Source organism: Pteropus medius, unplaced genomic scaffold (genome assembly GCF_902729225.1).
Source record: "Pteropus medius unplaced genomic scaffold, Ma_sr-lr_union100, whole genome shotgun sequence".
Taxonomy (NCBI): Eukaryota; Metazoa; Chordata; class Mammalia; order Chiroptera; family Pteropodidae; genus Pteropus; species Pteropus medius.
In genome coordinates, this window is record NW_024352787.1 from 858,749 (window position 1) to 885,221 (window position 26,473).

The following is a 26,473-nucleotide window of genomic DNA, read 5'->3' on the forward strand; positions in this document are numbered from 1 at the left end:
CCCCTTAACCAAGTTAGTCATGATTGTGTACATAAGTAAAACCGGCAAAACTTGATTTCGAAATGCTACCTCTTGAATAAAATAAGTTACTTACATTTAAACCTTACAGACTTGTGGATTCTGAGTACATGTGCTACTGACATAATAATAATGAACAGCACTACAAGAAATAGATCTCTTGGCTGTGCTGGTGTACTTTTTAAAAATCATCTTGAGAAAAAGTTGTACTCCAAGCAGTGTGTTGAATTCTTATTGTTGGCAGCAACCTTCACAGGTAAGGAGATCTGCCTGGGCAGAGGCCCTACTTCAATATCTTTGCTTCTCTTATCTGATATTAGTTCTGCTTAACACCCCCCCCCCCAACCTCTGTGGAAGAAGAGAAACATTATCAGATAAGAAAAAGTTTCTGGTTGTATCACTGTTGTCTTCGCCTCTCCCTCACACCTCTCTCTGCAGGTGCACAGAGCCAGAGCTCACCATGCTGCTAGAAGCTTCTGAGCCCTGATGAGTATTCCCACTAGGTGCAGCTGCAGCCAGCACAGCCTTATCCATTATGGGAGGCAGTGGGGCGGGGGAGGGATGGACTCCCCATGAAACTGCCTGGAGTGAGAGAGATTTGACCTAAACTAGTAACTGGGACATGAGTGGCCAATTTTTTTTTTGAGCCCTAGAAAGTAGGTTTCTGTAAACTCATTGTGGAATTAAAAAAAAAAAAAAATCACACATTGTCTTTCTATAGTGTATTTAATCCTCTGGACAAATATTTCTACACATCTGAAGAATCACTGACAAAAGATTTCTAAGAAGATTCACAAGGGAATCCAAACCACGCAACTTCCTCCAAGAAATCATAAGCTACATCAGCTGAGAGCTTTAACCATTTAAATCTATATAGCATATAAGTGGCTCAAGCTACTCAATACATAAATGAACTATTGTGCTAGCAGAAAGGAATCCAAGATAATGAATAACATCTCTAAACAATATACTGGGGTGGGGACCTAAGTCTCTCAGATGAAAATCTACAGTGAAAAAGCCCATCATACTTTACTTTCTCAGCAACATAATTGTGAAGTTAGTACAATATAAGGCAGTCTCACATGTCACAGAGGAAAACAATTTAACTCAAATCAAATCCATTAAGTCTAAGTTCATATTCTTAAAGGCATTAATTGAAAATTAAGTTATTAACCAAACACTTTACGATAACAGCAGTTGGACCTCTGTTTTTCTTTTAAAAAATCACTTTATAAAATCACAAAATACTAGTTTAACAATCCCTTTAACAGATCATTTGAAAGGCTCAATTGTCCCCTCTGCAGTGCATGTTGGTGGGTTTTTGCACTTTGCTTAAAAAAATTATGTGCCTTTATTGTACTAAAGAAATTCCGAGAGAAAAGCACAACCTACGCATTGATGATAACACAACCACTTTTCACATTCCTCCCTTACCAAGTCTACTGAAGCACTTGAATTTATCCAAACTGCTATGAGTTTAGCTAATGTTAAGAATAGGAACTTTTCTATCAATTGGTCTGAAGTTTAGCTTATTTCCTACTTGTTCAAGGCAATCCCATTAAAGTGGGTGAGAACACATATTACTTCAACAGTTATGTTCCTTAAAAGCCCAATGACATCTTCCTCATTTTCATATTAACAAATACATAATGTAAAAACGTTTTAATTTTGCAAAGGACATCCTTTTCGACCCTAGAGAAGGCAATTAAAATGTGCCTCCCGGGGTGTACATTTGGCAACGCTGCAGCTAGGTGGGACATAATTTTGAACAATACATAGTTGTTCTATACAAAGAAACCTCCTGGAAGCCACGTTCATCCACAAAATGTTAACGTATCTTTCCTCACAAAGAATCAAAGTGGAACCAAAGACAGAAGACAATCTACAGGAAAAGAGGGAGAGGAAAGTTCACAAGAGACAAGGAGAGCAAGTTTTAAAATCAAACAAAGGGCAAGAGGGCACAAAGTGCCCACACAGTGAAAGCACTGCGTGGGGAAGGCGGCAGAAATGCTGTGGATGATGAGACCCTCTTACCTGCACCGGCACTGGGCTCTCTGCCTCCACTTCTCCCTGAGCTGCATCCTTGCGTTGCATGGGGGACTCGATCACCAGCTCCTTTCTGACAAATCTACTACTAGTCCTGCATTTATCAGCCTGCATTCTCAGCTGAGAACACAAGTCAGAAAGTCTGCAACTGGGACAGCTGCAAGACCCTGGCTGTGCAAGGCACACGCATGCCAGTGGCCCGAGGGAGGAAAGGAAGCTGGCTTCCCAGGCACAAGAGGTCAGCCCTGCTGGCTGGGTCTGCAGAGCCCACGGGGGTGGGAGGGCATGCCAGTGAGGGCCAGCCTCCAGGGGTGTTACTACTGCTTGGAAAATGGGAGGTTCCCGCTCCCCGGCCAAAGGAAAACAAACCCAGAACTGTACAATACACAGTGTGCTGCCTCTCCAATAAAGACCGGCCTCATTGTGTCTGCTCCACACGGCGTGGGCCAAATCAACCCAAATCAAAATAGTGCAGTGTTTAAAAAAAAACAGTCACAGTTAGACTCCTTTATAATTACTTCAAATCTGAAGCTCATGGAGCTGGAGAGACAGCAAGGTCATCTGGGTGTTCTAAAATTCTTACTGTCCGGATGCCTTCCTTCGTGTTATGGCTAAACACCAAATGCTTGGCTGACGATCAAAGCCAAGAAGAGCAACCAGCAAGGGGTTCCACGGCCTGCACCTCATGGTTGCAGGTATAAAGAGTTTCTCTCTGCATGCAAAACTTAATTTATCTATTATTTTGTGCCAGAAAGACAAGGTCATCAAACGTTTTCATAGGAAACCACATATTATGGTAAATGCTTTTATTAAACAAAATATTACTTTTAAGTCCATCAATAGGTGTGTGGGTACCAGTAAGTAATGAGCCTCGAACTGGGTATTGAGAGGATTACAATAAAAATATAAGGCAGGTATCTCTCCCTTCAAGCAGTGTCAGAGCCAGTTAGTTGAGAGGCAAGATGCTCAGACATCACAGATGACACATTAGCATAATAAATAGATATTTACACAAGCACAGAAAAATAGCTGCATCACCGTCCCCACAGTTCAATGATTGTACCCGACATGTGCTTTTTCAGTATAACAGTGGAGTAATTTTTAAATTATTTTAAAATAATCTCTTTGGGAAATGATTAAGAAGTATTAAGGGATTTATTAAAAATTACATGGAAAATGGGCATTAAAATGGGGTTAGATATTAATCTGCACTTCCTGGGCTTCTGCAGCACTTTTCCCAGTTACTCTGCTTATTTTCCTAAAATCAGGGAGGATTTAGTAATAGTTGACAACAGAAGTGGTAAGTAAAAAAAGTGGAACTAGGTGTCATTTAGCAACAGCAGGTGCTGTAAGGTACACTACTCAGGGAAATATATAAACTGTTATAGCAGATATAGGACAAGTCTCCAACTTTGCAGTTAAAGTAACTGGGAGGCTTGGAGTGAGGGCAGGTGACAATAGGGGAGCCAAGATGGCACCCTATGGCCTCCTGTTCTCCTTCCTCTGTGACGAGGGCCTCTGTCACTCAAACACCAGGAATACTTTCTGAGTGTGGATGTTAATTGTGTAATGAGACACAAGGGTTCAAAGGGTCCATAAAAAAAATTAGCAGTTTCTATACTTTTTAAAAAACTACCCAATTTCTTAACCAGGGGTGATCTTTCTTAAATTCAGGACTTTGGCTGTGTGATCTAAAATGACAGTTCCACCAACTGTGTCGCTGTAACACATTACGAAGTATTTCGGTAATTCAAAATCAACTGTTCGTCCCTCTTTGCAGCTTAACTATGACAACTGCCTTCCAACAGTCGTTTTGAACCCCCTGTGTTCACGCCACGAGACAGGCATCTTCTTGAAGTTTTTCTATATTTTTCAAAATTTTTATCAGTGAATGTATGTTTCAATCAAGGAAAAAAGCTTTAAATTGGCTTGGAGTGTCCAGGTGGCTAGAACTGAAATGCAAACATGTCCAGTTCCATAATTTCTATCATCAAAAGAAGAAAACATACCAAGCTGAAAGGCAAGTAAACTTTTAAAAAATTTTCTCACAGAGATTAACATAAAGGGGGACTGATTAATGTAACAGAGAAGGTTCTCAACATGTTTATAGGAAATGCAGCAGCCAGGTTCACACAGCTTTCTCACCACCGGCTCAGAGCATTATACTTAAATCCCAGATATAGGAAAGCAATTCTGAGAGCAAGAGAGACATCTAGTCTCTCAACTTTGAGTGGGTCCAACTTATGGATGAAAGAAATTCTCATAACCTAGAGGAATGAAGATACTATTGTGAGCCTTCCCTCTACACAACTTCTCAGGTCTTGTAAGGTGTCCTTGCTCTGTTCTGCTCTTGGACAGACCAACGCTTAGAAATCTGACTGTTAGGGAGAATCACATGGTACCGCATTTAACTCCAGAACCTAAGCCTCGGAGTAGGATGTGGTTTCTCTAGGGGGTTCATGAGGTGGCTATCTGAGAACATAAGAATGACATCTGGTCAGAGCAGCCACAAGAGGAAATGTCACCTTGGAAGGACAGGAAATAGGCAGCCAAGGTTTCCTTTGCAACACTTTACAGAACAAGATATAAGCTGGACCTCTGGATTCAAACCCACAGCTATTTACTGAGCTCCTACTATCCAGCAACCTCGAGTTCTTTCACACATTAACTTCTCTAACTCTTACAATAACATATCTATGAACATGTATTAAGGGTAGAGAGTTTCATTGTTAAAACAGAATGGAGTAAACTCTGTGTGGAAGTAGGAACGCTTCAGAAGGAGGATGAAATGAATGCTTCTTCGTGTGGGTTTTAGTTTGCAGATTTTAATATTCATACAAATTATTATACAGGTTGGGTACACAAAACCATGAAAACTTTATAGGAAATTTAAAATTTTTTCCAAGGGCAATTTTTTTTTTTTTGCTATGAGGAAGGCTGAATTTAGACTCTAAAGCCCTCATCTTCCTCCTCCCACAGATTAAGTTCCAACACATTCTGAAAAGCAAGAAGCTATAGGACCCTATTACCCAGAGGACTCCTACTCATGCCTCAATACCCACTTTAAATAGCACCTTCCTTATCAAACGTCCTTGATCCTCCCAGTCAAAATTTCTTAGTCCCTCTCCTGTTAATCCTCTGAGCATGACTTTTATTTACCTCTATTTAGGAGCTTTCACAGCCTACTAAAAGGTAGCGTTACACTCTTTAGCGACACTGTAAATTCATGAGGGCCAGAAACTAAATTTGAACCACCTCTGAGTCTCTAGCATCTTTGGTACTGAAAGCACTCAAAATATATTTGCTGAATTGAATGCTTATATCAGTTTTGTGTCCCTGGTTATCTTTAGCCCTAAAGTGAAATTTAGTAGTTGTAAAAATATGCAAATATTTTCATTTGTTAATGGCCCAAATTAAGGCAGAGCATTTAACTATTCATAAACTGAAATCCAACAGACCATTTACTAATAATTAAAATGTTCCTTTTTCCCAGCTAAGAAAATGTTATTCTGCATAACTTGCTAGACATTTTTTAAGACAAAGATATACTTGGAAAACAGTTGAGCTGAACCTTTAAGAAGTGCAAATAAACTTGTTTTTAGCAGTGAATTATATAAAATTTGAAAATTCATTTGCTATAGCTAGTAACTATATAATGAATAACCATACGAAGAATACAAATCAATTATCTCAACTTAATGGAAATTTTTACTATTAGGGGCTCTTAGCGTATCAGAAGGATATTTCATATTAACATTAAAAGCATATATATAATACATATCAGTACTTTAAATTATATATATGCCTTTCAAGTACATGTAAAGTATATTTAAATAAATAAAGTATACATACACATATATTTTGAAGTAGAGACTTAGACATGTATCTAAATGTTAAATACACACACACCCACACCCATACACACACAGTTACATCTCCCCTCCCAAGTAATCATTCTTTTTCTCATGTTCTGTGAAAATTTGAAACAGTAAGTAAAAATTAAGAAAAACTACAAGAAGAAACAAATAACTAAATATTTTCCACAGTGTACTGGTCAGCTTGCTGGCCAAAGAAAAGATGTCAGGAAAATGATCTGCTCTGCTGAGGAAAACAAAAACATGGTACATAGAAGGCACAAGCAGCAGCCAAACAGCACAGGATTAGAGGCAACACGTGCAGGGAGCAAAATGATAAGCAGTTACGGCAGGGACCGGATGGACTGATGAAAAGAGAAGAGATGTGGGGGCAGGTGGAGGTTGGAGAGGAAAGAGGGTCTCTACATCAGACCCTTGGGACCTGTTAGAAGAGTTAATATAAAAAAATACATTTTGATATGAAGTCTGATGCTCACTTCATTTTTGTCAGAGATTTAATAAAATAATCACAGAAAAAGAATATGCAGTATCATTTAGTTTGATGTTTCTTAGCCTGGAATCCAAGGGATTCCAGGGGAGAAAGTGGTCCATGAACCCTCTAATATTACATTCAAAATTGTGTATGCCTGTGATTTCTCTGAGGCGAGGCCCCTGGAGTTCACCTAGTTCTTAGAGAGGGAACCAAGGAAGACCTTCCACTTACAGAGCAAAAAAAACTAAGGTCCAGAGAGATAAGCTGGAGAGCCACCCAAAGTTTTGGATACAAAGCTCTTCCCTTTAGCAGGTTCAATTCTATTTAGGTAAAGATAACAGCAATTTAAACACCAAGCCCCAGTTAAATAAACAGACATTAGATGGCAATCAGTCATGTCAACACCTGCAGTCTACTGGCTTATTGATGGATAGCCGGGTCAGCAAATGAGTCATTACATGAAGCCCAATGCCCAGCTGACAACCCAAGGCCAATCAAGTACCACTCCAAAACAGGACAAATAATATTACCAATAAAAATTGTTTTTTGAAAACTCTTAATGATATGGAAAAAATGCCCACAATTATACACACAAACAAGTCTAGGGGGAAAAAAAATGTGACTTCTGATTACCTCTGATATATGAGATTATTAGTGATTTTTTTCTCTAAATTCTTGTTTCCCAAGTTTTCTTCAAAAGCATTTATTACTTCTGTAGTCATAAATAAATGAAAACACTAAATTGCTAGATAATGGTATAGAAAAAGTTCTCGCTGAGGTTTTAGCCCCCATTCAACAGCTGCATGATATTATGAAATTCACTTCCCCTCTGTGGGTCCCACAGACTTCACCTGAAGAATGAAGGACTTAGACCAAAAGATGTCTACATGTCTTAATATTAACTGTTAAAACTTCCCTTATTGATGACATCTGGGGAAAAATAAGCCACCTCAATGGAATGATAACATTTCAAAATCATATCGCCCTACTACACACAAGAGAAAAATACAAAGACTAAAAAGTGTATATACTTCTAAATGTGTCAGATTCTCATTTCCAACAGAGCAGGGGAAGAACCGAGAGTCTGGCAGAAGAACTAAAGGATGTTCTATTGGTGAAGAAGGAAGAGTGTCGGAATAGGTCCTAAAGAAGGCTCTGTTTTCATATGAGGAAACTAAGACAGAAGCATCCTTCTATTTCTACGGACCGCTCTCAGGTACTGGCTGTGTGGGTTTAGGACAGCGACTTCACCACTGGGGCGCCCAGTTCCCTCATCCGGAAAATGGATCAGAATGTCCACCATCATAATCCTAGCTAGATTCTGTTCATTCCCAAGACCAAAGTGGATAATGAATGTGTCCTACTGTGTGGAGAACACTGCTTGCAGCCAAAAATGTTCAAGAAGCTTCTTAGTAAAGACAGGCCACTGCCACTGGAGACACCCCCTTTCTCTGCTTCCATTTTTCCATAGCCTCTATCACCATCTGGCAGTCTCTATTCTGTTTTTCTTACTTGTTTTAATGTCTTTCTAACCACAATTAAAAAAAAAAAAAGAAGAAGAAGCTCTGTGAAGGCAGATTTTTGTGTATTTTGTTCACTGCTCTATTCCCAAGTCCTAAAACAGGGTAGGTAATCAAAAAACATTTGTGAATGAATTTATCACAGGGTCAGAATCTCCTCAGTCTAGCTATAGAGCTCTTACGCCCTAGACACCAATAGTTTTTCTGTAAACTGTGAATTTATTTTAATCACAATAATGATAATTCAGCCAGCACTGTCAATGATTTGTTTTAGAGATGGAAATTTACAAAGCCAAGGAAAACATAATGTGCCTGGGACTTTTCTCAGGAAATGAAACTCCCAGACTGAGTTACCAAACCCCAGCCAGCTTGCCGCATAGCCTCAACCTGACTAGAGCTATTCCAGCATGTTTTATCTCTTTGTCAGCTTTATGAACTTGGGGGAAAGATGGTGGCTATGTACGGTGTATACTGTAAGCAATCCATAAATGTTTGCTTATAGAATAAATAATAAAACTGTCTCACCTTGGTTTGACTAATCACAAACCCAAGCCTCACAGGACTTCACATGGAGTAGAACTTTCTAACTTTCCTCACTGTGTGGCAAATGTTAAGGTTAAAGGCCCGAGAATGCACGCTTGGTGAGAAAAACAATCAAAACCTTTTGTAAAAAGCACTAAAGTTTTTCTTTCTAAATAAAATGACACATTCGATTATTAATGGAAGACAAATGTCCTTTCTTTCACTTCTCCCCATATCCACCTCCCAAAGCAACCTAATGAAAACTGCAACTAACCACTCTCCAAGTTTATGGATTTTATAAAATCTTTATTTGTGTATGTTAAATTTACTTAAAGCAAGTTCCATCAATATTTATAAAGTACAATGCCAGTGGATCATCTAGATTTGCAGATAATAAAGATGGGACAAGTCATCAGAGGTTGCACAGCTCTGACTATTCCCTGATGTCTGAGTTCATGGCCATCACCTACCTAACAGGGGAGGAGAGGAGAAGATGGGCCTCCAGGCAAATGCTGGACACCTACTTCTACAAAAGGAAAACTACCCCAGGCTACAAGGGGAAAGTCCACTATGAGGAAATTTAGCAAGTGACTCTCACCAAGCACCTCTGGGTTCATTCAGCTTGCATTTAAAAGACAATCATATACAACAATAGCTGGGAAGTTCCCTCTTTTAAAAAGCAGTAGATTATGTCCATTCCATAAGATGAACTCATCAGCAGCAGAGATGATACATCCCTTCTCATCCTGCTGCCTTCCACTCCTTCCCAGCTCATTGTGACTGATTTCCTATATGAAATTAAGGAACAGAAAACAAAGCTAGAGAGTTTGGGGGGACTCAACCCTTATTCCTGGGCAACACATCCTGACAGATCACACTTTCCCCGAGTGCCTGTAAAAATATGTAACTAAACTAAATGATCTTCTCCATAGACACACAACAATAAAAGTGACCAGAGCTGGAGATAAAAACACAGTAAGCGGGGAGGGCATATGTCAAGGAAGGCCATCAAAGCCTTCCCTTCTCTTCCTTGCCAAATCAACACACATCACACACACACACAATACACACACACACACACACACAACTTAGAGATCAATTATGGTTGTGGTGATAGTGATGGTGATGGTGATGAAGATGCAGCCACCTCTGGTCCTTTATTAAAGTTGTTAAACAGTGCGGTGTTACTTCTGTTATATTTCTGAAAGATTATACATGTGACACAACAGGCTTCAGCTTTCCCCTCTCAAGCAAGGGAAAGAACTCTTCCAGGAAAAGTGAGGTTAAAAGAGAGGGTAATGTTTAATCAAGCTCCGAACACTGGAACACCAGTGGCTATGAACATTCCACTGGCCTGTCCACAAAGAGGAGCCCGGTCTTAAGGTTCTCTGTCAATTCAAAAATAGCAGGTAAAATAATTACAAAACAAACAAGGCTTCTAATGTGACATAGAGCATTTAAGAACTCTCCGGGCACACACTTCTATTTATGCTTTGCCAAGATCTAAATCTAGACATCAATACTTATTTATTGCTTTTTATGTAACTGTCACACAGGAATTTCAACATAGAAGGGGAGAAGAAAGTGAAGAGAATGAATAACTTGAGGCAGGGCAGAAGTGGGGAAGGAAAACATTCCCCAAGTCCCTACTATGTGCTAGGCACTTCACAAGCATGTGCATTTAATTTAGTTCAATTTAACCCATGTAACACTATAATTAGGTGTTTTTATTTATAGAAACCGGTGCTCTTATAAATTAAATAGCTTACCCTAAGTTCACATAGTTATACTTTGGAGCTATGTTCCAAAATTAATCTTAAACCTGGTAATTAAATAGATCAGAGTATTTTAAGTTTTATTTCAAACATCGTTTTATCTTCCTTCTGAACATACATCTCTTTAGGGCATTCGCAAAGAATATTAGAGAATTTCCTAAGGCCTGAAAATATTAGAATGGAAGATAACAGGAAATTAAAACTAAAAGTTAACATTAACAGTGGTATGTCTGAAATACAGAACAAAGGCTTTTATATTCCCTGCTTTCTACGTATCTATATCTTTAAACACTCCTTAATAAACATGAATTACTTTAAAGTAAATACTTTTTCAAAACCTTTAAAGCTATCTATTACTATTCGGAAAAATTTTTTAAATAAGGTCCACAAAATAGCTCATACATACACAGTACTTCCTCCAGGGCTGGGACTAGGGGGAAGTGAGTGAGGCATTCAATTCAGGAACAAAATTTAAGGGAGTCCTCAGAAAAAACTCAGAAATTTAGATAAATAAAATTTAATGAAATACTCAAATAAAAAATCAAAATTAATACCAAAAGAAGCCATAATAAACAAATCAAAACTTGAAATAAATATAGGATCAGTATTACTAATTTTTTTTTTTTTTTTTTTTTTTTGCCTCAAGCTCCAATATGGCTCTGCTCAGCAAAGGCTTACTCTGTGCCAGGCACTGTGATCAGCAGTATATTTATTCCTCCATCAACCCTGAGATAGGAAATTGAGGCATGAAAGTTAGGGAATTAGCCCAAAGTCACAGAACAAGTCCAAGGTCACACAACTATTATGTGGATAAATGACTTTAAACAGATTAATAAGGTCATTTTTACTTGCCTTGACCATAAAAATAAAGATCAACATCTATTTTTTAAAACTGGTCTACAAGTAACCAGATCTTCAGATATTACCCACAACATGAAAGATTTAAAACTTAAGCTCAACCTAAGGTCTTCTTCCTTAGAAGATTAAGCAATACGGGTGCAATTTGGGCAAAGGACCAAAACCTCACATTACTGAAATCTTTTTTATTTTCTTTACTGTTCACACATAGGTGAAACCTCCTAATGATTCAGTCTGGAACAGAGTAAGAGAAAGAGGAAATGCAAAAGCGAAGGAAAAGACTTTCCTCTTATTTTAATTTCCCGAAAGAAGGAAGGAAGAAACAAACAAACAGTAACACTTGGAGATCTGGCTCCCAGAGCAGGGCAGTCTCTCCACGTGCTAAACTGTGATTAATCCCCTCTGACAACCCCTCACCCTGCTGGGTAACGAGGTACACAGACCCTCCATGGTTTCCCCTGTCCTCCTCATTACCTGTGCCCCAAGCCTTATGCACAAAGAGCACTAAATATATATTGCCTCCTTATGCTTTACCTTCATGCCTGCAGAAATGTTGTCCTTTGACCTGAAATGTCCCCTCCTACCACCTCCTGATCTTGATCTGCCAAATGCCTGCTCACCTCTGTATTACACAGACTCCAGGACCCTCAACCAGAACTTCTGAATTGGAATCCTGAGCTGAGACCTAGGGATCTGTATTTTTAACGGCTTCCCCAGTGATACCAATGCTGCAGGCTTTCATCTATCTATATATGAGATTCGCTGACCTTAATTTAATAATTTAAAAGATACAGGAAGAATACTTTGATGTTTAAACCCAGATCCAATACAAGGAAACATGGATGGGTTCTCAGATATGTCTCTGCACAGGTATGACAGATGACTATTTGGCTGAAAGTTGAGGGTAGGTTGGGGATGAGGCCAAAAAGTTTATTGTCCTCCACAGCAGGGGTCCCCAACCCCCTGGGTGTGGACCAGGTACCAGACCATGGCCTACTAGGAACTGGGCCGCACAGCAGGAGGTGAGCAGCAAGCAAAACTTCATTCGTATTTGCAGCCACTCCCAAGCACTAGCATCAGCACCTTGGCTCCACCTCAGATCATCAAGTATCAGATTCTAAGATCAGCACTGGTCCCTGGTGCCATAAAGGTTGGGGACCGCTGCTCCACAGGACCTTAGCCTTATGGAAAATGCCATGGCAGGTTTTGACTCATTGATGTCTGATCATTTCTATTTAGCTTGACTTTTTAGAAAAACGACTTTGTGGATGGATTCTTCCACCAGAATTATCCTTTACCCACCTTCCTTGCTCTTTTTCCCCAACCCCTGCCAAAATAAAATGCTGTTCAAGTCAATAGGAAAGGACTTCCAGAGCAATACAAACTTCACACATCTCTTAGGTATTTTTAATGGTGTGACCAAGTAATTAAACACTTGCTTAGCAGTATACTTTCCTAAAGAGAATGTAGAGCAAAACCCACCCTACGATTTTGCTGCCTAAAATCCTTTCACAAACACCTTACCTCTTTGCCATCTGAGCTATAAGCTCTCATTGAAGTTCACATTTGTGACCCATGCCCCTAACTAAAAGCAATGAAACAATCTGTTTAGAGAAAGGCAATGTGCACTTCTAAGGATTTCCTTTCTCTCTGCCTAAGAGGAATAAGATGCCAAAGTTACATCCGCCATATGCATCCTCCACAATTCACTGCAATTAGGCCAGTGATTAAAAAAACAAAAAACAAAAAACAAAAACAAAACCTATCCAATATTACAGACCTAAAGTATGATTGTTCTTCTTTTAAATAGAATCTCTTTGCATTAGAATGTACTCAGATTATACATTGGAACTGATATAGCTTCCATGAGCTTTCCTAGTCCATATTTAAGACTTGGAAAAAAGCCAGTAAAATCAACAACAAAAAAACTTAAACAAGTTTTGTTTGGCAGCATTTTTTAAATGAGATTATGTTAACACTTTTCCCAACATCATTTTGAAATAGCTGCGGCTATGGCATATACTACAATATGTGTTCATTAATTGAGAGAGAACATAGGACTTCTAGATTTATTGAAAAAGAATTAACCAAAAGTGTTAACAGAACCAGCTCCCCAGAGCTGTTGTGCAACCTTCAAGTTTCTACTTCTGTTGGGGGGCAAACGTCCATCAAATGTGGACATCAAACTATCTGGTGGTCAAGTTCTTTATTTATTTATTTATTTATTTATTTTATTATTTTTTTTTTTTTAGGTGAGGCAACTCTTGGTTGACCTCACAGAATGCAAAGACCTTGTCAACTTACAATCCCTTTTTATTTTTTAAATGCCTACAGCACCTAGTCTACCTACGTGGTCTCCCATCCAAGTACTAACCAGGCCCGACCCTGCTTAGCTTCCAAGATCAGACAAGATTGAGCTTCTTCAGGGTGGCATAGCCATAGACCTTGAGTTCTTCTCAACGCAAACTTTCTTCTATTCAGTAATACATATTAGTGCCACAGATAATTGGGTTTGCTTTATCCTTCCATTGTTAACACTAATTTTGTCACACTCTGTGCAACCAGCACTTACCACAAAAGAAAACATTTTAGGAACTTTCACTAAGTAGTAAAAAGAGCAAAGAAGAATGCTCTCCCATATTCACGCATTAACTCTCTGCTTTCTCAATCACTCAGCAAGCATTTCTTAACCACAAGGCACTGTGCAAGGACTGAGAAGTAAAGAACACATAGAAATGAGATGTAAAAAATGCACAGTCCAGTGAGGGAATAAATGGAGGGATGTAAAGGAGTGATTTCAATATCAAGCATGGCAGTGAACTGCTAGCCTGTGCTGTCCAATATGGTAGCCACTAGTATCATGGGGCTATTGAACACTGACATTTGTCCAGTCTAAGTGAGATATGCTCTAAGTGAAAAAAGCACACTGGATTTCAAAGGCTTTGAAATGAAATGAAAAAAATGAAAAAATGAAAGAAAGAATGTAAAATATCTTATTCATATTCTTCTATTCATTACAGTTGAATAATACTTTGGATATGCAGGGTTGAATAGAATATATTATTAAAATTAATTTCATCTGTTTCCTTTTACTTTTTTAAAAGGAACTAGAAAAATATAACATTACATATGTGGCTGGCACTGTATTTTTATTGGACTGTGCTAGGCTAGATGCTCCCCAATCCTCTTTCTTCTTTCTGGGCAGACAAAAAGACCACATTTCCCACACTCCCTGACAGTTGGATTGAAACTATGTGATCGGGTTCTGGCCAAAAGAATACAAGAAAAATGAGGGAACAAAGTCCAGATGCAGTTATAAAATAAGGTGCACAATCATCTGAGCACACTCTCTCTCAACTTGTGGGCCTGCTAAAAGCAGAGATTCCACAGGCCTCCGAGGAGGTCCTGGGCAAGGGAGGAGCTATGGACATAAGGAAACTAGATTCCTGAATCATCTCAGGGAAGACCACCCAGTGTATAGCCAACAGGATCTTGTCACAAGTGGAAAAAAAAAGACATGTATAGTGTTAAGCTACTGCCATTTGGTTATAGCAATTAAAGTACTTTGACTAATTAATACACTAAGAAAGAGTACTTTGACAAGAGGGATGACTACCTGTAAAAGAACTGTCAGGTAATCTTCAGAGATAGTTGCCATGTGAAAGGTATCTTAGCATGGTAGTTCTCAAACTCCACTGTGTCAGAATCACTCAGAGAGCTTGTTAACACACAGATGGCTGGGCCCTCTTCTAATCCTCTCTATGATGGCATGGCTAGGGAGGAGGTCTGTGTGAGAGTGCTGACACTCTATAGGCACCATGTCTCCCCCAGGCCCTCCTCTGAGCTGCCGTCAGTCTCCCTTCCCCCAACCCCTCCAATGCAGTAGGTCTGGAGCACAGCTGAGGATCTACATCTCTAACAAGCTCTCAAGTGCTGTTAGTCCAGAGAGCAACACCTTGAAAAGCAAAGTCTTAAAGGATGAGCAAGACTTTGTCAAGCAGTGAGGAGAACCAAAGGCAAGGGAAAGGAGCTACCATATACGGAAAAGTTTGGAGTGTTGGAAGAACATAATGTGTTCAGGGAACAGCAAGTGAAGAAGCACCACTGGAGCTGGGAAAAGAGTACGGGGAGAAAAAGCGAGAAAGGTAGACTTGTATTCAGCAGTCAGGAGTTTGAATTCTGCCTCTTCAATGAGAACTTTAAAGCAGAGCTTTCCTTTCCATAGCATATACTGCAATAAAAATAATTACTCTAAAGTAAATCTGAATTATCTGCTAATACTTCAATTACCTACAAACATTCCTGGGAAATTGACAGGGGTACAGTATGGTAACTTGATCATTATGGATCAAGTGTGAGACTCCAAAATCATAATTCTTGGATCAGCCACCCATTTATTTTAATCTTGTTATGTGACCTGAGGAATAGGTTAACGGCTGTATAACTGCTGTGTCTGTACAGAGTTACCTAAAATACTAAAATATAAAACCCAAATAAACAAAACCAAACAATATTAATCACTACCATTGTTCTGTAAAAAAAAGGCTACTAAAACACATACAAACAAACATACCCGAAACTAGGAATGGCAATCTTAGAATTGTTTTTAAAAGCTTTCAAATCTTTAAAAGCTCACTACATCGTTCTCATTTTTCTCATTTCTGCACAAATCATAAAAAGATTTGTCATGATCTGAGGACCAGCATTTAGGAACCTAGGAGGGAGGCATCAATGCTCATGGGAGTTGATGGGTGATTACCTAGCTCCTTTCTAAGGTGGGTTTGTGTTAGCTCTTAAATAATTAGATTGGTGCTTCGAGATAAAAAAAAAAATGAGTGAACTAGATTTCACGTACTTCAGAAAAGTCCAGAATGAAATCCCTACTGCAGGTGAAGGGCTGCTGGCATGAGTTCCAATAGAAGCTAGGGCACGCACACTATTGCCCAGGATGGGAACACGGGCGTAGATGGGCACCCTCTGCCACCTATCTTGGGCCTGTTTTGTGTGTTCGCCCTTCAGATTACAGACTTAACCTGAAGCATCATTCATTTTAATCTAGTGGTTTCACCTGGGGGTGATTTCACCCTCCTCTAGGAGATATTTAGCATATCTGGAGACATTCTGGTTGTCATGACTTGTGGAAAGGGGTTGCTACTGGCACCTAGGGATTCTTTAACCATCTTACAGTGCACAAGACAGTTTCTTACAACAAAGAATTCTCCAGACCAAAATGTTAACAATGCTAAAACTTAGAAACTCTGTGCCAATCATATCAGAAGATGTATCGGCCCTACCCTCAAATGTAAAATCTTCTTCTGCAACAAGAGAATGTATGTCCAGAGAGTTCAGTGTATTCACCCTATAATTATATGTATATGTAATCATAATTATGTTATTTATATATGATCACATATGTAATATAATATAAATATTTTCAATTACATTCCTAATCAAGTCAATTAATTCATTATCTTTGTTCCCTCCTTGATATAAAGTATATAAAGTGGTAGCTCCTCTTCCCTTTTCTTTCCATATATTCTTTTGTATGATTTCTGAAAAAAATTAGAAACATATCTAGAAACATATCTAGACCTTATATTTGGTAACTAATTATTTTGTGTCAAAAATTAGAATAGTGTACTCTGGAAGCCCAACAACAAAAACCCTAAGTTTTTCGTTTCTCTTCACTCTAAATTATAAACAAGTAAAAAAACTGTAAGAAGGTAGTGAGGTATGGTTACTAATATGTTACAAATAGGAAATTGTGTAAATGACCCAGGTGTTCTAAAGAAATGTACACATAGGGAAAAAGTCACTAGGATCTGAATCATGCTGTTGAAGTCCATCTGCTAGATCATCAATGGCTCTCAACCATTTGGATCTACGTCAGGTCATCAGGCATCAAGGACACTGAGTCCCACCGTGACAGAAACACCTTTTCCCAGAAAGGCCTCTGTAGACATTCTATTCATATGGTTCACTCAGGAAAGCTAATACCAGGATCCTTTAATGTAATAACATTATAGAGGTTCTTCTTTTATTCCAGCAAGTGGGCAGGGAGAAAGGCACAAAGGGAAACATACTAACTGTCCGGAGGTCAGTGGAATCATCCAGTAAGCAAATAAGAACACAATTACGAGTTTATTTGCAATCGTGATAAGTGCACTGAAGGAAAAGCAGAAGATGCTTAACTAATTGAGAGTCAAATGAGCCTTCTCTGAGGAAGACACTCTTAAGCTATGGCTAGAAGGAAGAGTGAAAGTCAAAATGACTGAGTTAGTACAAGGGTGGGGAGGACAGCATGTACAATGGTTCTGAGACACAACAGTTTGCTCCTTTAGGGAGCTGAAAGGTGGCCCAAGTGGTTCAGTGCAATGGTCCAGAGGAGAGAAGCTCACAATGAACCTGGTGTGGTAAGCAGAGTGCAGATCGTGCTGATAGGTATATTAAGAATTATGTGGTTTAGCCTGAGATAAATGGGAAGCCATTAAAGGGTTTTAAGCAGAAAATGACACATGGCCATTAGTGCATGGGGATGAGAACAGAGCTTCAGGTGCAGATCCAGTGGGAGACCACATACAGGCAGGCGGTGGCTAAAACAATGAAAGTAAATGACATCACCTAAGAAGAGGATGTTGGCCAAGGACAGAGTCCTTAGTAACACAGGTGCCACTAGTAATGGCTACACACCCTCCTCCTTACCCACACTATAGTCATGGTACAAACCAAGTCACACATCTTTTTCCAGATCCTGAGTACCAACAGCATCTCACCATTAGCTGACTGAGGTTATACCTTCTATAGTCACCTTTAGCTAAGAACAAGACTAACATCAGATAGTTACTTAACTTTCCATGTATTTATATTCATACTCCAACTAGACTATTGTTTATAGTTTGCCTGTTGATCTCTCTCTCTCTCTACACACACATACACACACACACACACACACACACACTCCAATAATCAATTTCAAAATCAAAGAACTTCTGACCGGGAAGGGATAATCTAATCCAAACTTTTCTTTACAAGCAAGAAAATGGTAGCTCCAGAAAATAAGCAACCTGGGCCAGGCCTCCTGTCCACACTGATCAGGGGCTACTGTTTTACAGAAGGATGACCATGAACACTTAATTTATGTAATTTCCTAAGTAAATCTGTATGTTTTACTATAATAATAACTTGGAATTAACCTGCTCTGTCAACGGGAAAGCAAACAGCACCAGTATTCCACAAAAAATGTTTGAGTGTTTCGAGACCCAGAACAACTCCCGTCGGTGCTAGGCCCACTCTGTGCTCCTTACTCAGCTGGCTTAACAGGAAGAAAAGAGGAAAAGATGCACGCTCCCCTTTCCACAACCTCTGAGCATGGCCTTGCACAGGGCACTCAGTCGAGAACACACCTGCTTACTGCGGTGTGACCGTGCTGCTCAAGGGGCCACACGTCTCGGTGACAGCACGGAGCAGAGCAAAACGGCTTAGCTGAGGCCCCTCTGCAGATAACTTCACACTTTCCACTCGGTAACCGGGCACAGCTCCCCATCCCTACGCCTATAGAGGAATGATACGAAAACTTGGGATAAAAAAGAACTCACCGATTTGGCTCAAATTTATAAATAAAACCTTTTTTATTTAACTTTCTCAGTCATGCTCAGCCCCTGACCTCAGAGTTGCTTTGCCTAAAAAAACTCTATAAGAAGAACCTCTCTCAAGGGCTTTGATAACTTGTCTCTCGGTTGCCCACTAGGTTCCTATCGACCTGAAGGAAAAGCAGATCAGTAGCAACGTGAATTAAGACCTGTCTTCAAAACCACCCATTTGCATAACAGCCTTCACCATTCTGTCCGCACTTGCCCCCCTCACCACATCCACAGGGCCCACTTCTGGGTCTTCAGTATTTTCCAGGGATTGCCATGTTCAGCCTTCACTGTTTCTTCCTGGGACTTCTCTTTCCCTCTCTCTGTGCATTACTGATTGATTCACAGCTCATCAGGACAAGATGGTAAGTCCTGGGTGGTCAGCAATATTCCAGACACTCTCTAATTTTGTGCATCTTTGTTATAAAATAGAAAACACTTCCACGGAGGAAGCACACTGCCTTCCGATCTCACAGTTAGGGAGGGGTTTGCTCTGCATAGGTGTGGTACTGGCCCAGAACACCCTCTGCCACTAGGACAAACCCCTGATAAATATTCAGAATCCTCTTTGCTAAAGACCTGAGGAGTTTCTCAGGCAGAGGCCAGTCTGCTTTATTTGATGTGTGGCAGGCCCTAGAAACACCCCAGATGGTGGTAAAGTTACAACTCAGCGCCCAACCTGACACCCTCCTCCACTTTTCCTTTGCACACAGCTGGCCTTCTATGAGTGAGTCAAGGTTGAGAACAGTTATCTCTGGACCTGGGTGGACGGTAGAGCCATGGGATGTTGTGAAAGGATGTATCACCGGAGAAAAGCCACACAGGTGTGACACAATTTGGGCACTCGCACACGTACACCTATGCATACAGATCTCATCTCACCAAATGAAATAGAAGCCCCTGGAGGAAGGAACCACCCCACCCTCATGGTTCAAATTATGCTCACCTACTCAGTATCAACTAAGGGCTGATCATTTGTTCAGGCAGACAGACAAATGGAAAAGGCCTGTCACCAATTATGTGATGAGCCCTTTCTAACCTCTAGTGCACTTACAGCACTCTTAGGCTCGGTTTCCATCTGAGTCACACAGGCAGAGTCCCAAGGCACACGGCCAATGTATTCATAAGAATTTCTGACCTAAGGAACTTGGTAAACTTCATGAAGAAAGACTTGTGGTTCAGGAAGCATGGTCTTGGTCAGCACCTCCTCCTTCCAGACCAACCTCCCTAACTCCTCACCCAGCTGAGCTCTTCCCAGTCTATCTCCTACCCAACAGAGTAAGAGTAATACCTTCTAAATGGAGGTTATAGGGCTGCTAACACTGCAACTTAAATTCTAGGCGCATAAGCTCTTTGCTAACATTCAGATTAGATTACTCTCCACTATTTCCAAAATAGTAGTGGACAGAGGTTATGGGGCACACTGCCCATCATGGTGGACAATCCAAAACCATCTATATTTGCCTACGGATCTGAGATTCATCTTCCTAATGTTTCACTCAGGGCTATTATCAAAATTAGTTTGCAATTCTAAACACACAGTGAGTGGGTGGTAGTGAAAGACAGCCACGAAGTCTCTGTGGGTGGAAGGAGGAGAGAAAGATGGGAAAGGAGAAGCAAGCTGAGCATCAGTTTTACTATATAAGCCATCTAACCACAGATAACAGGATGGATAGGAAGTCAAAGATATGCATCAGCTCTCCCTTTTACTTTCCTGATAAGGCGACCTAATCCAAACTCAGTTTGGCACTAGAAGCTCATACATAGTATATTTTGGAAATAAATGGCCTAAGTATTCTCTCAAAACCTAGTGTAGCAATTCTCCAAGTTCCTTTAACAGTTTTTCCAACTAACTAATCTTGTTGTTGCAGGCTCAGAGAGTGGGTGTGTGGCCTGGAAAAAGGTTCATAGGAACAGCTATGAAACACACACGCACACACGCACACACACACACACACACACACACTCTGGAAGGTGGACAAGGAGAGGATAACAAAACAACTCTTTTCCAATTAGAAAAGCAAAAATAGTTCTAAGTTTTGTTGTTGTTTTTAAAATTCATTTCCCAATAGAAGGAATTCTTAAATGATGAACTTTCTTACTTATTTCGAGATCATCTGGCCTTCTCCTGAATTTTCTGGTTGTCTGTTTCTAGCCAAGTCCTCCATGTCTGGGGTTGTAGGACAGATAACATAAGCAGTCCTAAAACCTATCCTCATGTTTCTTTTACTTTTGAATGTTTTTTCTTTTTAACAGAGGGTGATCAGAAATTATAAAAATGAAAAGTTTTAAGGTTCTGGTGCAGCTAGAGGTTGTTTTTAAAATTAAGAGTGTAACTGCCTGCTTTCCCTTTGGACAGTGCCCAGCATTTTTTCAGATAAACACGCATCTGCAGAAACTATCAGAGTTTCCACTTGTTTTACAATACCGGTCACAAGAGAGTATGATTTGGACAATGGCCTGCATCCTTCTGTAACACAACAGCCCAGTCTAAAAGGTGGTTTGAATTCCATGAGTGAAGAGTGAAAACAGAAATTCAGCACTGACTCTCTTGCATAGACGTTCCCAGAAACCATCAATGCACCCTCATCCGTTAATCTGGCAAAGAAAGATGAGTGAAATCCCACTCTTTTCAGTGGAAAAGGGAAACCAAAAATAAGACAATGATGTCCACTTTTTAGGAGTGGCTAAAATGTTTAGAGCTCTGCCTGCCTTCAATACCCCATCTCACCCAAACCCCCAAATCAGATTTGTAAAAGCAGGATGATCTGGTCTGATGTAAGGCTCTGGGAGAGAACAGACATAGAAGGGGCTTCTACCACCAACTTTAGGTTATACATATGCAGTGGTTATTTTAATAGGTCTTCTCTGGATGTTTTCCTGCCCTGTTATGTCCTTAAGATGTAGCACTTGATGCTATACATAGACTCAAGAACACCAGCAGGTCATAGATTTGAACGAGAAAGCAACATCTTAATGCTCTGTCTTTACAAGACCCCAGGATTTTAGGCCCAGTAATACAATCTGCAGGTATTTTCAGTTCACAAGAATAGGAGCCAACTTTTCAGAGCAAGGTATTAGATTCCCAAGCTTAACTTTCTGGGACCTTGGTAGAGGAGCTGGAGTGGCTTACAAGTGGCACCACTGAAGGCCACCACTAAAAACCTCATACCCTCCCCGATTAAACATTTGAAATTTCCTCTAGATAACTATACACAGAAAACTGTGGCTTAGAAAAGAAAGAGAAAAATGAAATTAAAGCATTCTCCTCCTGCAATCAAAACAGAAACCCAAACTTGCACACAGACTCACTGACATACAAACTCCATTCGCTCTGCAGTTTGGAAATGAATGACAAACTGTTCCGAAATCTTCCATGATCACCTCCGGTGCTACCCTTAGTTAGCACACTCCCCTCTAAAATGCAAACACCCCTTGACAGATATAATCGTTAGCTATTTATACCATGGTGTGAATGTTTTAATCAGATAAGAGCCTCACATCTAGCTGAGGTCATTCGCACACACAGACTGACAGTGCAAGAGGCGCGGGGTGGAATTCTGGAGCAGGTGGGAGGGCGGTGGGCACTACCCAGATGATGAGCACTCCAGTGGCAGTTCCAAAGGCCAAGGCGCAGCCTGGGGAGCCAGGACATTTCCCCCAAATAAAACCTTGTCCTTGGTGCTGTCAGCAAGTACCCCTCTGCAAGGAGAGGCTTTTCAGCAGGAGCTATCAAAGACAGACTAAACAACAATTCTAGTGTTCTCATCTCCACTCCCATCTCACTGCTACAGAACTCATCGTGTCAGTATCACTGGGACACCTATCTAAGTGTGCTGCCTTGTATTTACTGGCTATCGTGAAACCACTTTTAATCTCTATTTGAAAACAATTTAAATTTGGTTTAAAAGATTTTGTTCTAAGGGAGAGGCTTTAGATAAAATAGTTACTCCAAACACTTTCAAAGCTGGCAGTACTACAGTGCAATGGATAGGTGGCTACTAATTCCTGCTGATAATCTAAACGAAATATACTTAATAGCCCTATCCTCTTTTGGTCATGGGTTTTGATAATAGACTGAACCCTTCGTTCCACACAAGCCCTTTGTGGCTTTTATTTTCAGTTTTTCGTGTGTATTAGAAAGACGGTGGAAACAGAGTACCTTTTCCACAGAAAAATCAGAAGACACAGCATAGGCTTTCTTAGACATCACATTAACGTAACCCTCGGATTAATGTTAATGAGCTCCGCCAGTCTAAATAAGATGGGGACCACCCCAAGGCTGAGAGAAAAGAACCTGGGAGCTCTCTGACATCAAGAAAGATAGAGCAGGGGACATGAGAGACAGAAAGAGACCTCAAGGAGCCTGACCTCTGCTGTCACACAGAAGCAGAGTCACCAGAAGTTAATGGAGCTTAAGCTTCTGGACCCTCCCTTGCAGGGGCTCCTCCCAAGGTCCAGTACCTACCTAGGTATTTGTAATTTTATACCAGTTTTCTTAAAGAGGAACTCTAAATTGTATAAGTTCCAGGGCCCTCCAAAAGTTGAATCTGTCTCCGACCTGAAGGTTCCTCAGGCATTCAGACTCACCAAGACCAAAAGTGAACTCATGGTATCTCTCTTTCCTTCTTCGGCTCTTATACCAGCTACACTTAAACCTACTCATTCCCTTTGTACCTACATTTGATTAATGGCATCGTCACTTCCCAAGTCAGAAGACTAGCCTTCTTTATTCCCAGCTCTTCCACTTACTTCGAACAAGCAAGAGTCAAATAAATCCCTCCTGACTGATCCTTTCCCTCCATCTCCTCAGAGGGTTTGTTAGGGGGCTCAGAGTTTTCACCCCCGGACCTCCGGCTCCAGTCTTTTCCTTTCTTATTCTGACCCCACTCTCATATGAGAAGAATGGTCTAAAATACCCCACAGTGGCCTGCAGGCCTCCAGACTGGAATACAGGTTGCTCAGAACACAGGGCAGCTTGGCACATATTGGCCACCTCCTCTCACACCCAGCCCTGAACTTCTCACCCTTGCTTGCTCACCTCTGAAGACGCTATTCCCTCTAGCTATAGGTTCTCCCCATTCCCATCCACACCCAAACCCCTTAAGGGTTTGTGTTTATCCTATGAAACCCAATTCAAATGCCACTTTCTCTTCAATCCTTCCCCATGCCTCTGGTCAGCTGGTTTATACCACCCTTTGATCTCTGTGGAATTCACAATTTTTTCCCAAGCTAGACCAGGCTCCGAGTTCATCTTTGTCTCTCTCTCACTCTTCTTTGTATTGTTCTCACTGTTCCACTATGGTGGGATTCATTCATTTCTGATAACTTTCCCTGTCTTGTCTTTGCCTTAATACTTACGTGTTTTACACTGAAAGGCAAGACTCTGAGGAGTAATGGTGGGAGCACAGGGCTCTGGAACTCAAGGACTGGTTTGAATCCCAGCTGTGCTACTCACTAGCTATGTGACTTCAGACACTATCTACCTTTCTCTTTGTTCCTTGGTTTTCCCATCTATAAAATAAAGGTAACATCGGTATCTACCTCACCAGAATGTGATAAGTATTAAATGAGTAAAGAGACAAAGAGCTTAACAGCTTAGGACAGTGCATGACAACTAGTGAACACTCAATAAATGTCAGCTGACGGGCGGGGGCGGTGAGGCGGGGGACGACGAAGAGGGGGCAAATGGCATTATTCAATGATCAATCATTTCCCTACTCCACTACAGAAGCCCCTTCTAAAGAGAAGAGGGGATATTTACCTTAAAAGTCTGTTGCACCAAGGACACTGCACACATATTTCGTTAAATGTTTCTATGAATAACACAGAGGATGGTATTGGTGCACTAGAGGCAAGAGGCTTAAACAAACACCTATAGACAAACTTCTCTAAACTCTGGGTATTTAAGCTGCTATAATCCTATTTCCTAATGCAAACCTATCCTCTACCTCCCAGACCACTCAACTCCTGACAGCTATTCCAACTCCTTTTTCTATGCCCTTCCCAGGAGCATTGGCTCTTTGCAGTCTGAGCATTCTCACTAGGAGATCTCATCTATTCCCATGCCTTCCTTACCTTTCTGAGATCCACAACTAACTCTATAGCCCCAATAATCTTGGCCCACTGGTTTACAGATGTCTCAATTTTGATGTGCCTATCCTTGAACTCAGGATGTCCCAAACTGAAATCCTCCTCTCCACCCCAACTCCCCCATACTCAATCCTTCAAAATTATTCCCCAGTTCTGTAGATGGCATCCTGGAGGTGCTCTAGACAGACATTTAAACACTCCTGACTCCTTCTTCTCTCATTTAACTATCTCTTAAATCTAGATGCTTTTCTCCATCTCCACTACCATCTACCTTAATCAAGCCACCATCACCTGTCGCCCTGCTGCAAACACTTCCTCACTAGTGTTCCTAACTTCAGACCCCACTCCCTTTTTTCAATCTATTCACTCTGCAGTCTGAGTGGTCTTTATAAAACAACAGTCTGACCACATCTTTCCTTGATGAAAACTTCAGTAAATGGCTCCCCTCCAATACTGGAATAAAGTTCCAAAAGACCCACTAGGATCTAGTCCCTGATTACCTCTTAAGCCTCATTGGTTACCACTGTACCCCTGCCATTGTCCTCTAGCCCAATATGCCCCTTTCCAGCCTTGTGGAATTATTAGTAGCTCCAAAGAGGTCTCAGCTCCTCTTCTGTGGGACTTTGCTCCCTCTGCAGAAATGTCCCTCTCCTACACCTTCACCTGGTTCAATTCTTCTTCTGTAAGACTCAAGTTAGACATCGCTTCCTACAGGAGCCTTCCCTGATTCTGTCCCAAAGATGAGCTAGAGTCTCTTGTAGGTTCTTATGGTAGCTATGCTTTACTCCCATCACAGCCTGAATCTCACGTGGGAGTTCTCCAGGCCCTCTGAGTGCATAGGCTGTGGCTTATTCACCATTGTATCAGCAGACATTCAATGGATACTGGGTGTGACATAATAAGAAATATATAGTTGGTCTCTGCCTGGTTTCTGGCACAGAGCTTCTAAAACTCTTGGAATTCCTTGAATGACAGGAGTGAGAAGAGCATCTTTTGTTATATGTAATAAGCCCCTTCCAACCATATCTGAGTTTATGCTAATGAGGAAGGAGGTTGGTTGCCATGTGATGAGGGGGCTGTATCTTTCAGCTGTGCTCTCTGACCTCTGTGGAGAAGAGAGGGGTTGGGGATTAAGCGATTCTGTGACAATGCTGTTGCCTGTTCCGAGTCTAGAAAACACACAGGGAATACCAAACATGCCGAAGGGTAAAACTATCCAGCATACAGGACTGCCATCAAAACTACATCCTTAGTATTCCATAAGCAAATTCATCACAGAGACTCTGTAAAGGCAGAACCTCCTCCAGAAGAAGAGAGAAAACCTATCGGTCGGCCACTAGCTTCATGTCCCTCTGCTTTGGTTCACAAATCACATCTACTTCAGTTTTCTCAGATATGGGTTTTTCCTTGGCAAGAAAACAAATGTTTATTGAAAAGCATTCTAGGATAAAGCCTTGGATTGTTCACCGACATATGCGAAAAGGAAAGTATCCCTTTATTCAATATTCCAGTACAGAGGTGCCAACAAAAAATACACACACGTACAAAAATACACAGTCACATACACATTCACACAGTCATACACATATACAAACCTTCACACACACATAAAATGTAAAGATGAAAATAAATTATCTTTAGAATTCATAGAGTACGA

General features: G+C 40.6%; 1 protein-coding gene and 1 pseudogene across 11 annotated transcripts in view; both read right to left on the reverse strand.

Moving 5' to 3' along the window:
- DOCK9 (dedicator of cytokinesis 9) overlaps positions 1-26,473 on the reverse strand; it is a 240,087-nt gene that overhangs the window by 143,078 nt on the left and 70,536 nt on the right. For 2 of the 11 annotated variants that reach the window (XM_039849154.1, XM_039849150.1), the window contains exon 1: positions 2,053-2,326. The exons of 7 other annotated variants lie outside the window; for them this stretch is intronic. In XM_039849154.1, coding sequence (XP_039705088.1) covers positions 2,053-2,178 — 126 coding nt within the window. In that variant the 5' untranslated portion in view covers positions 2,179-2,326. Of the gene's footprint in view, positions 1-2,052; positions 2,348-26,473 lie in introns of those variants that run through there. 2 more of the 11 variants (XM_039849145.1, XM_039849148.1) reach the window with 2 other exon arrangements.
- On the reverse strand, positions 13,412-13,530 carry LOC120591921 (uncharacterized; annotated as a pseudogene).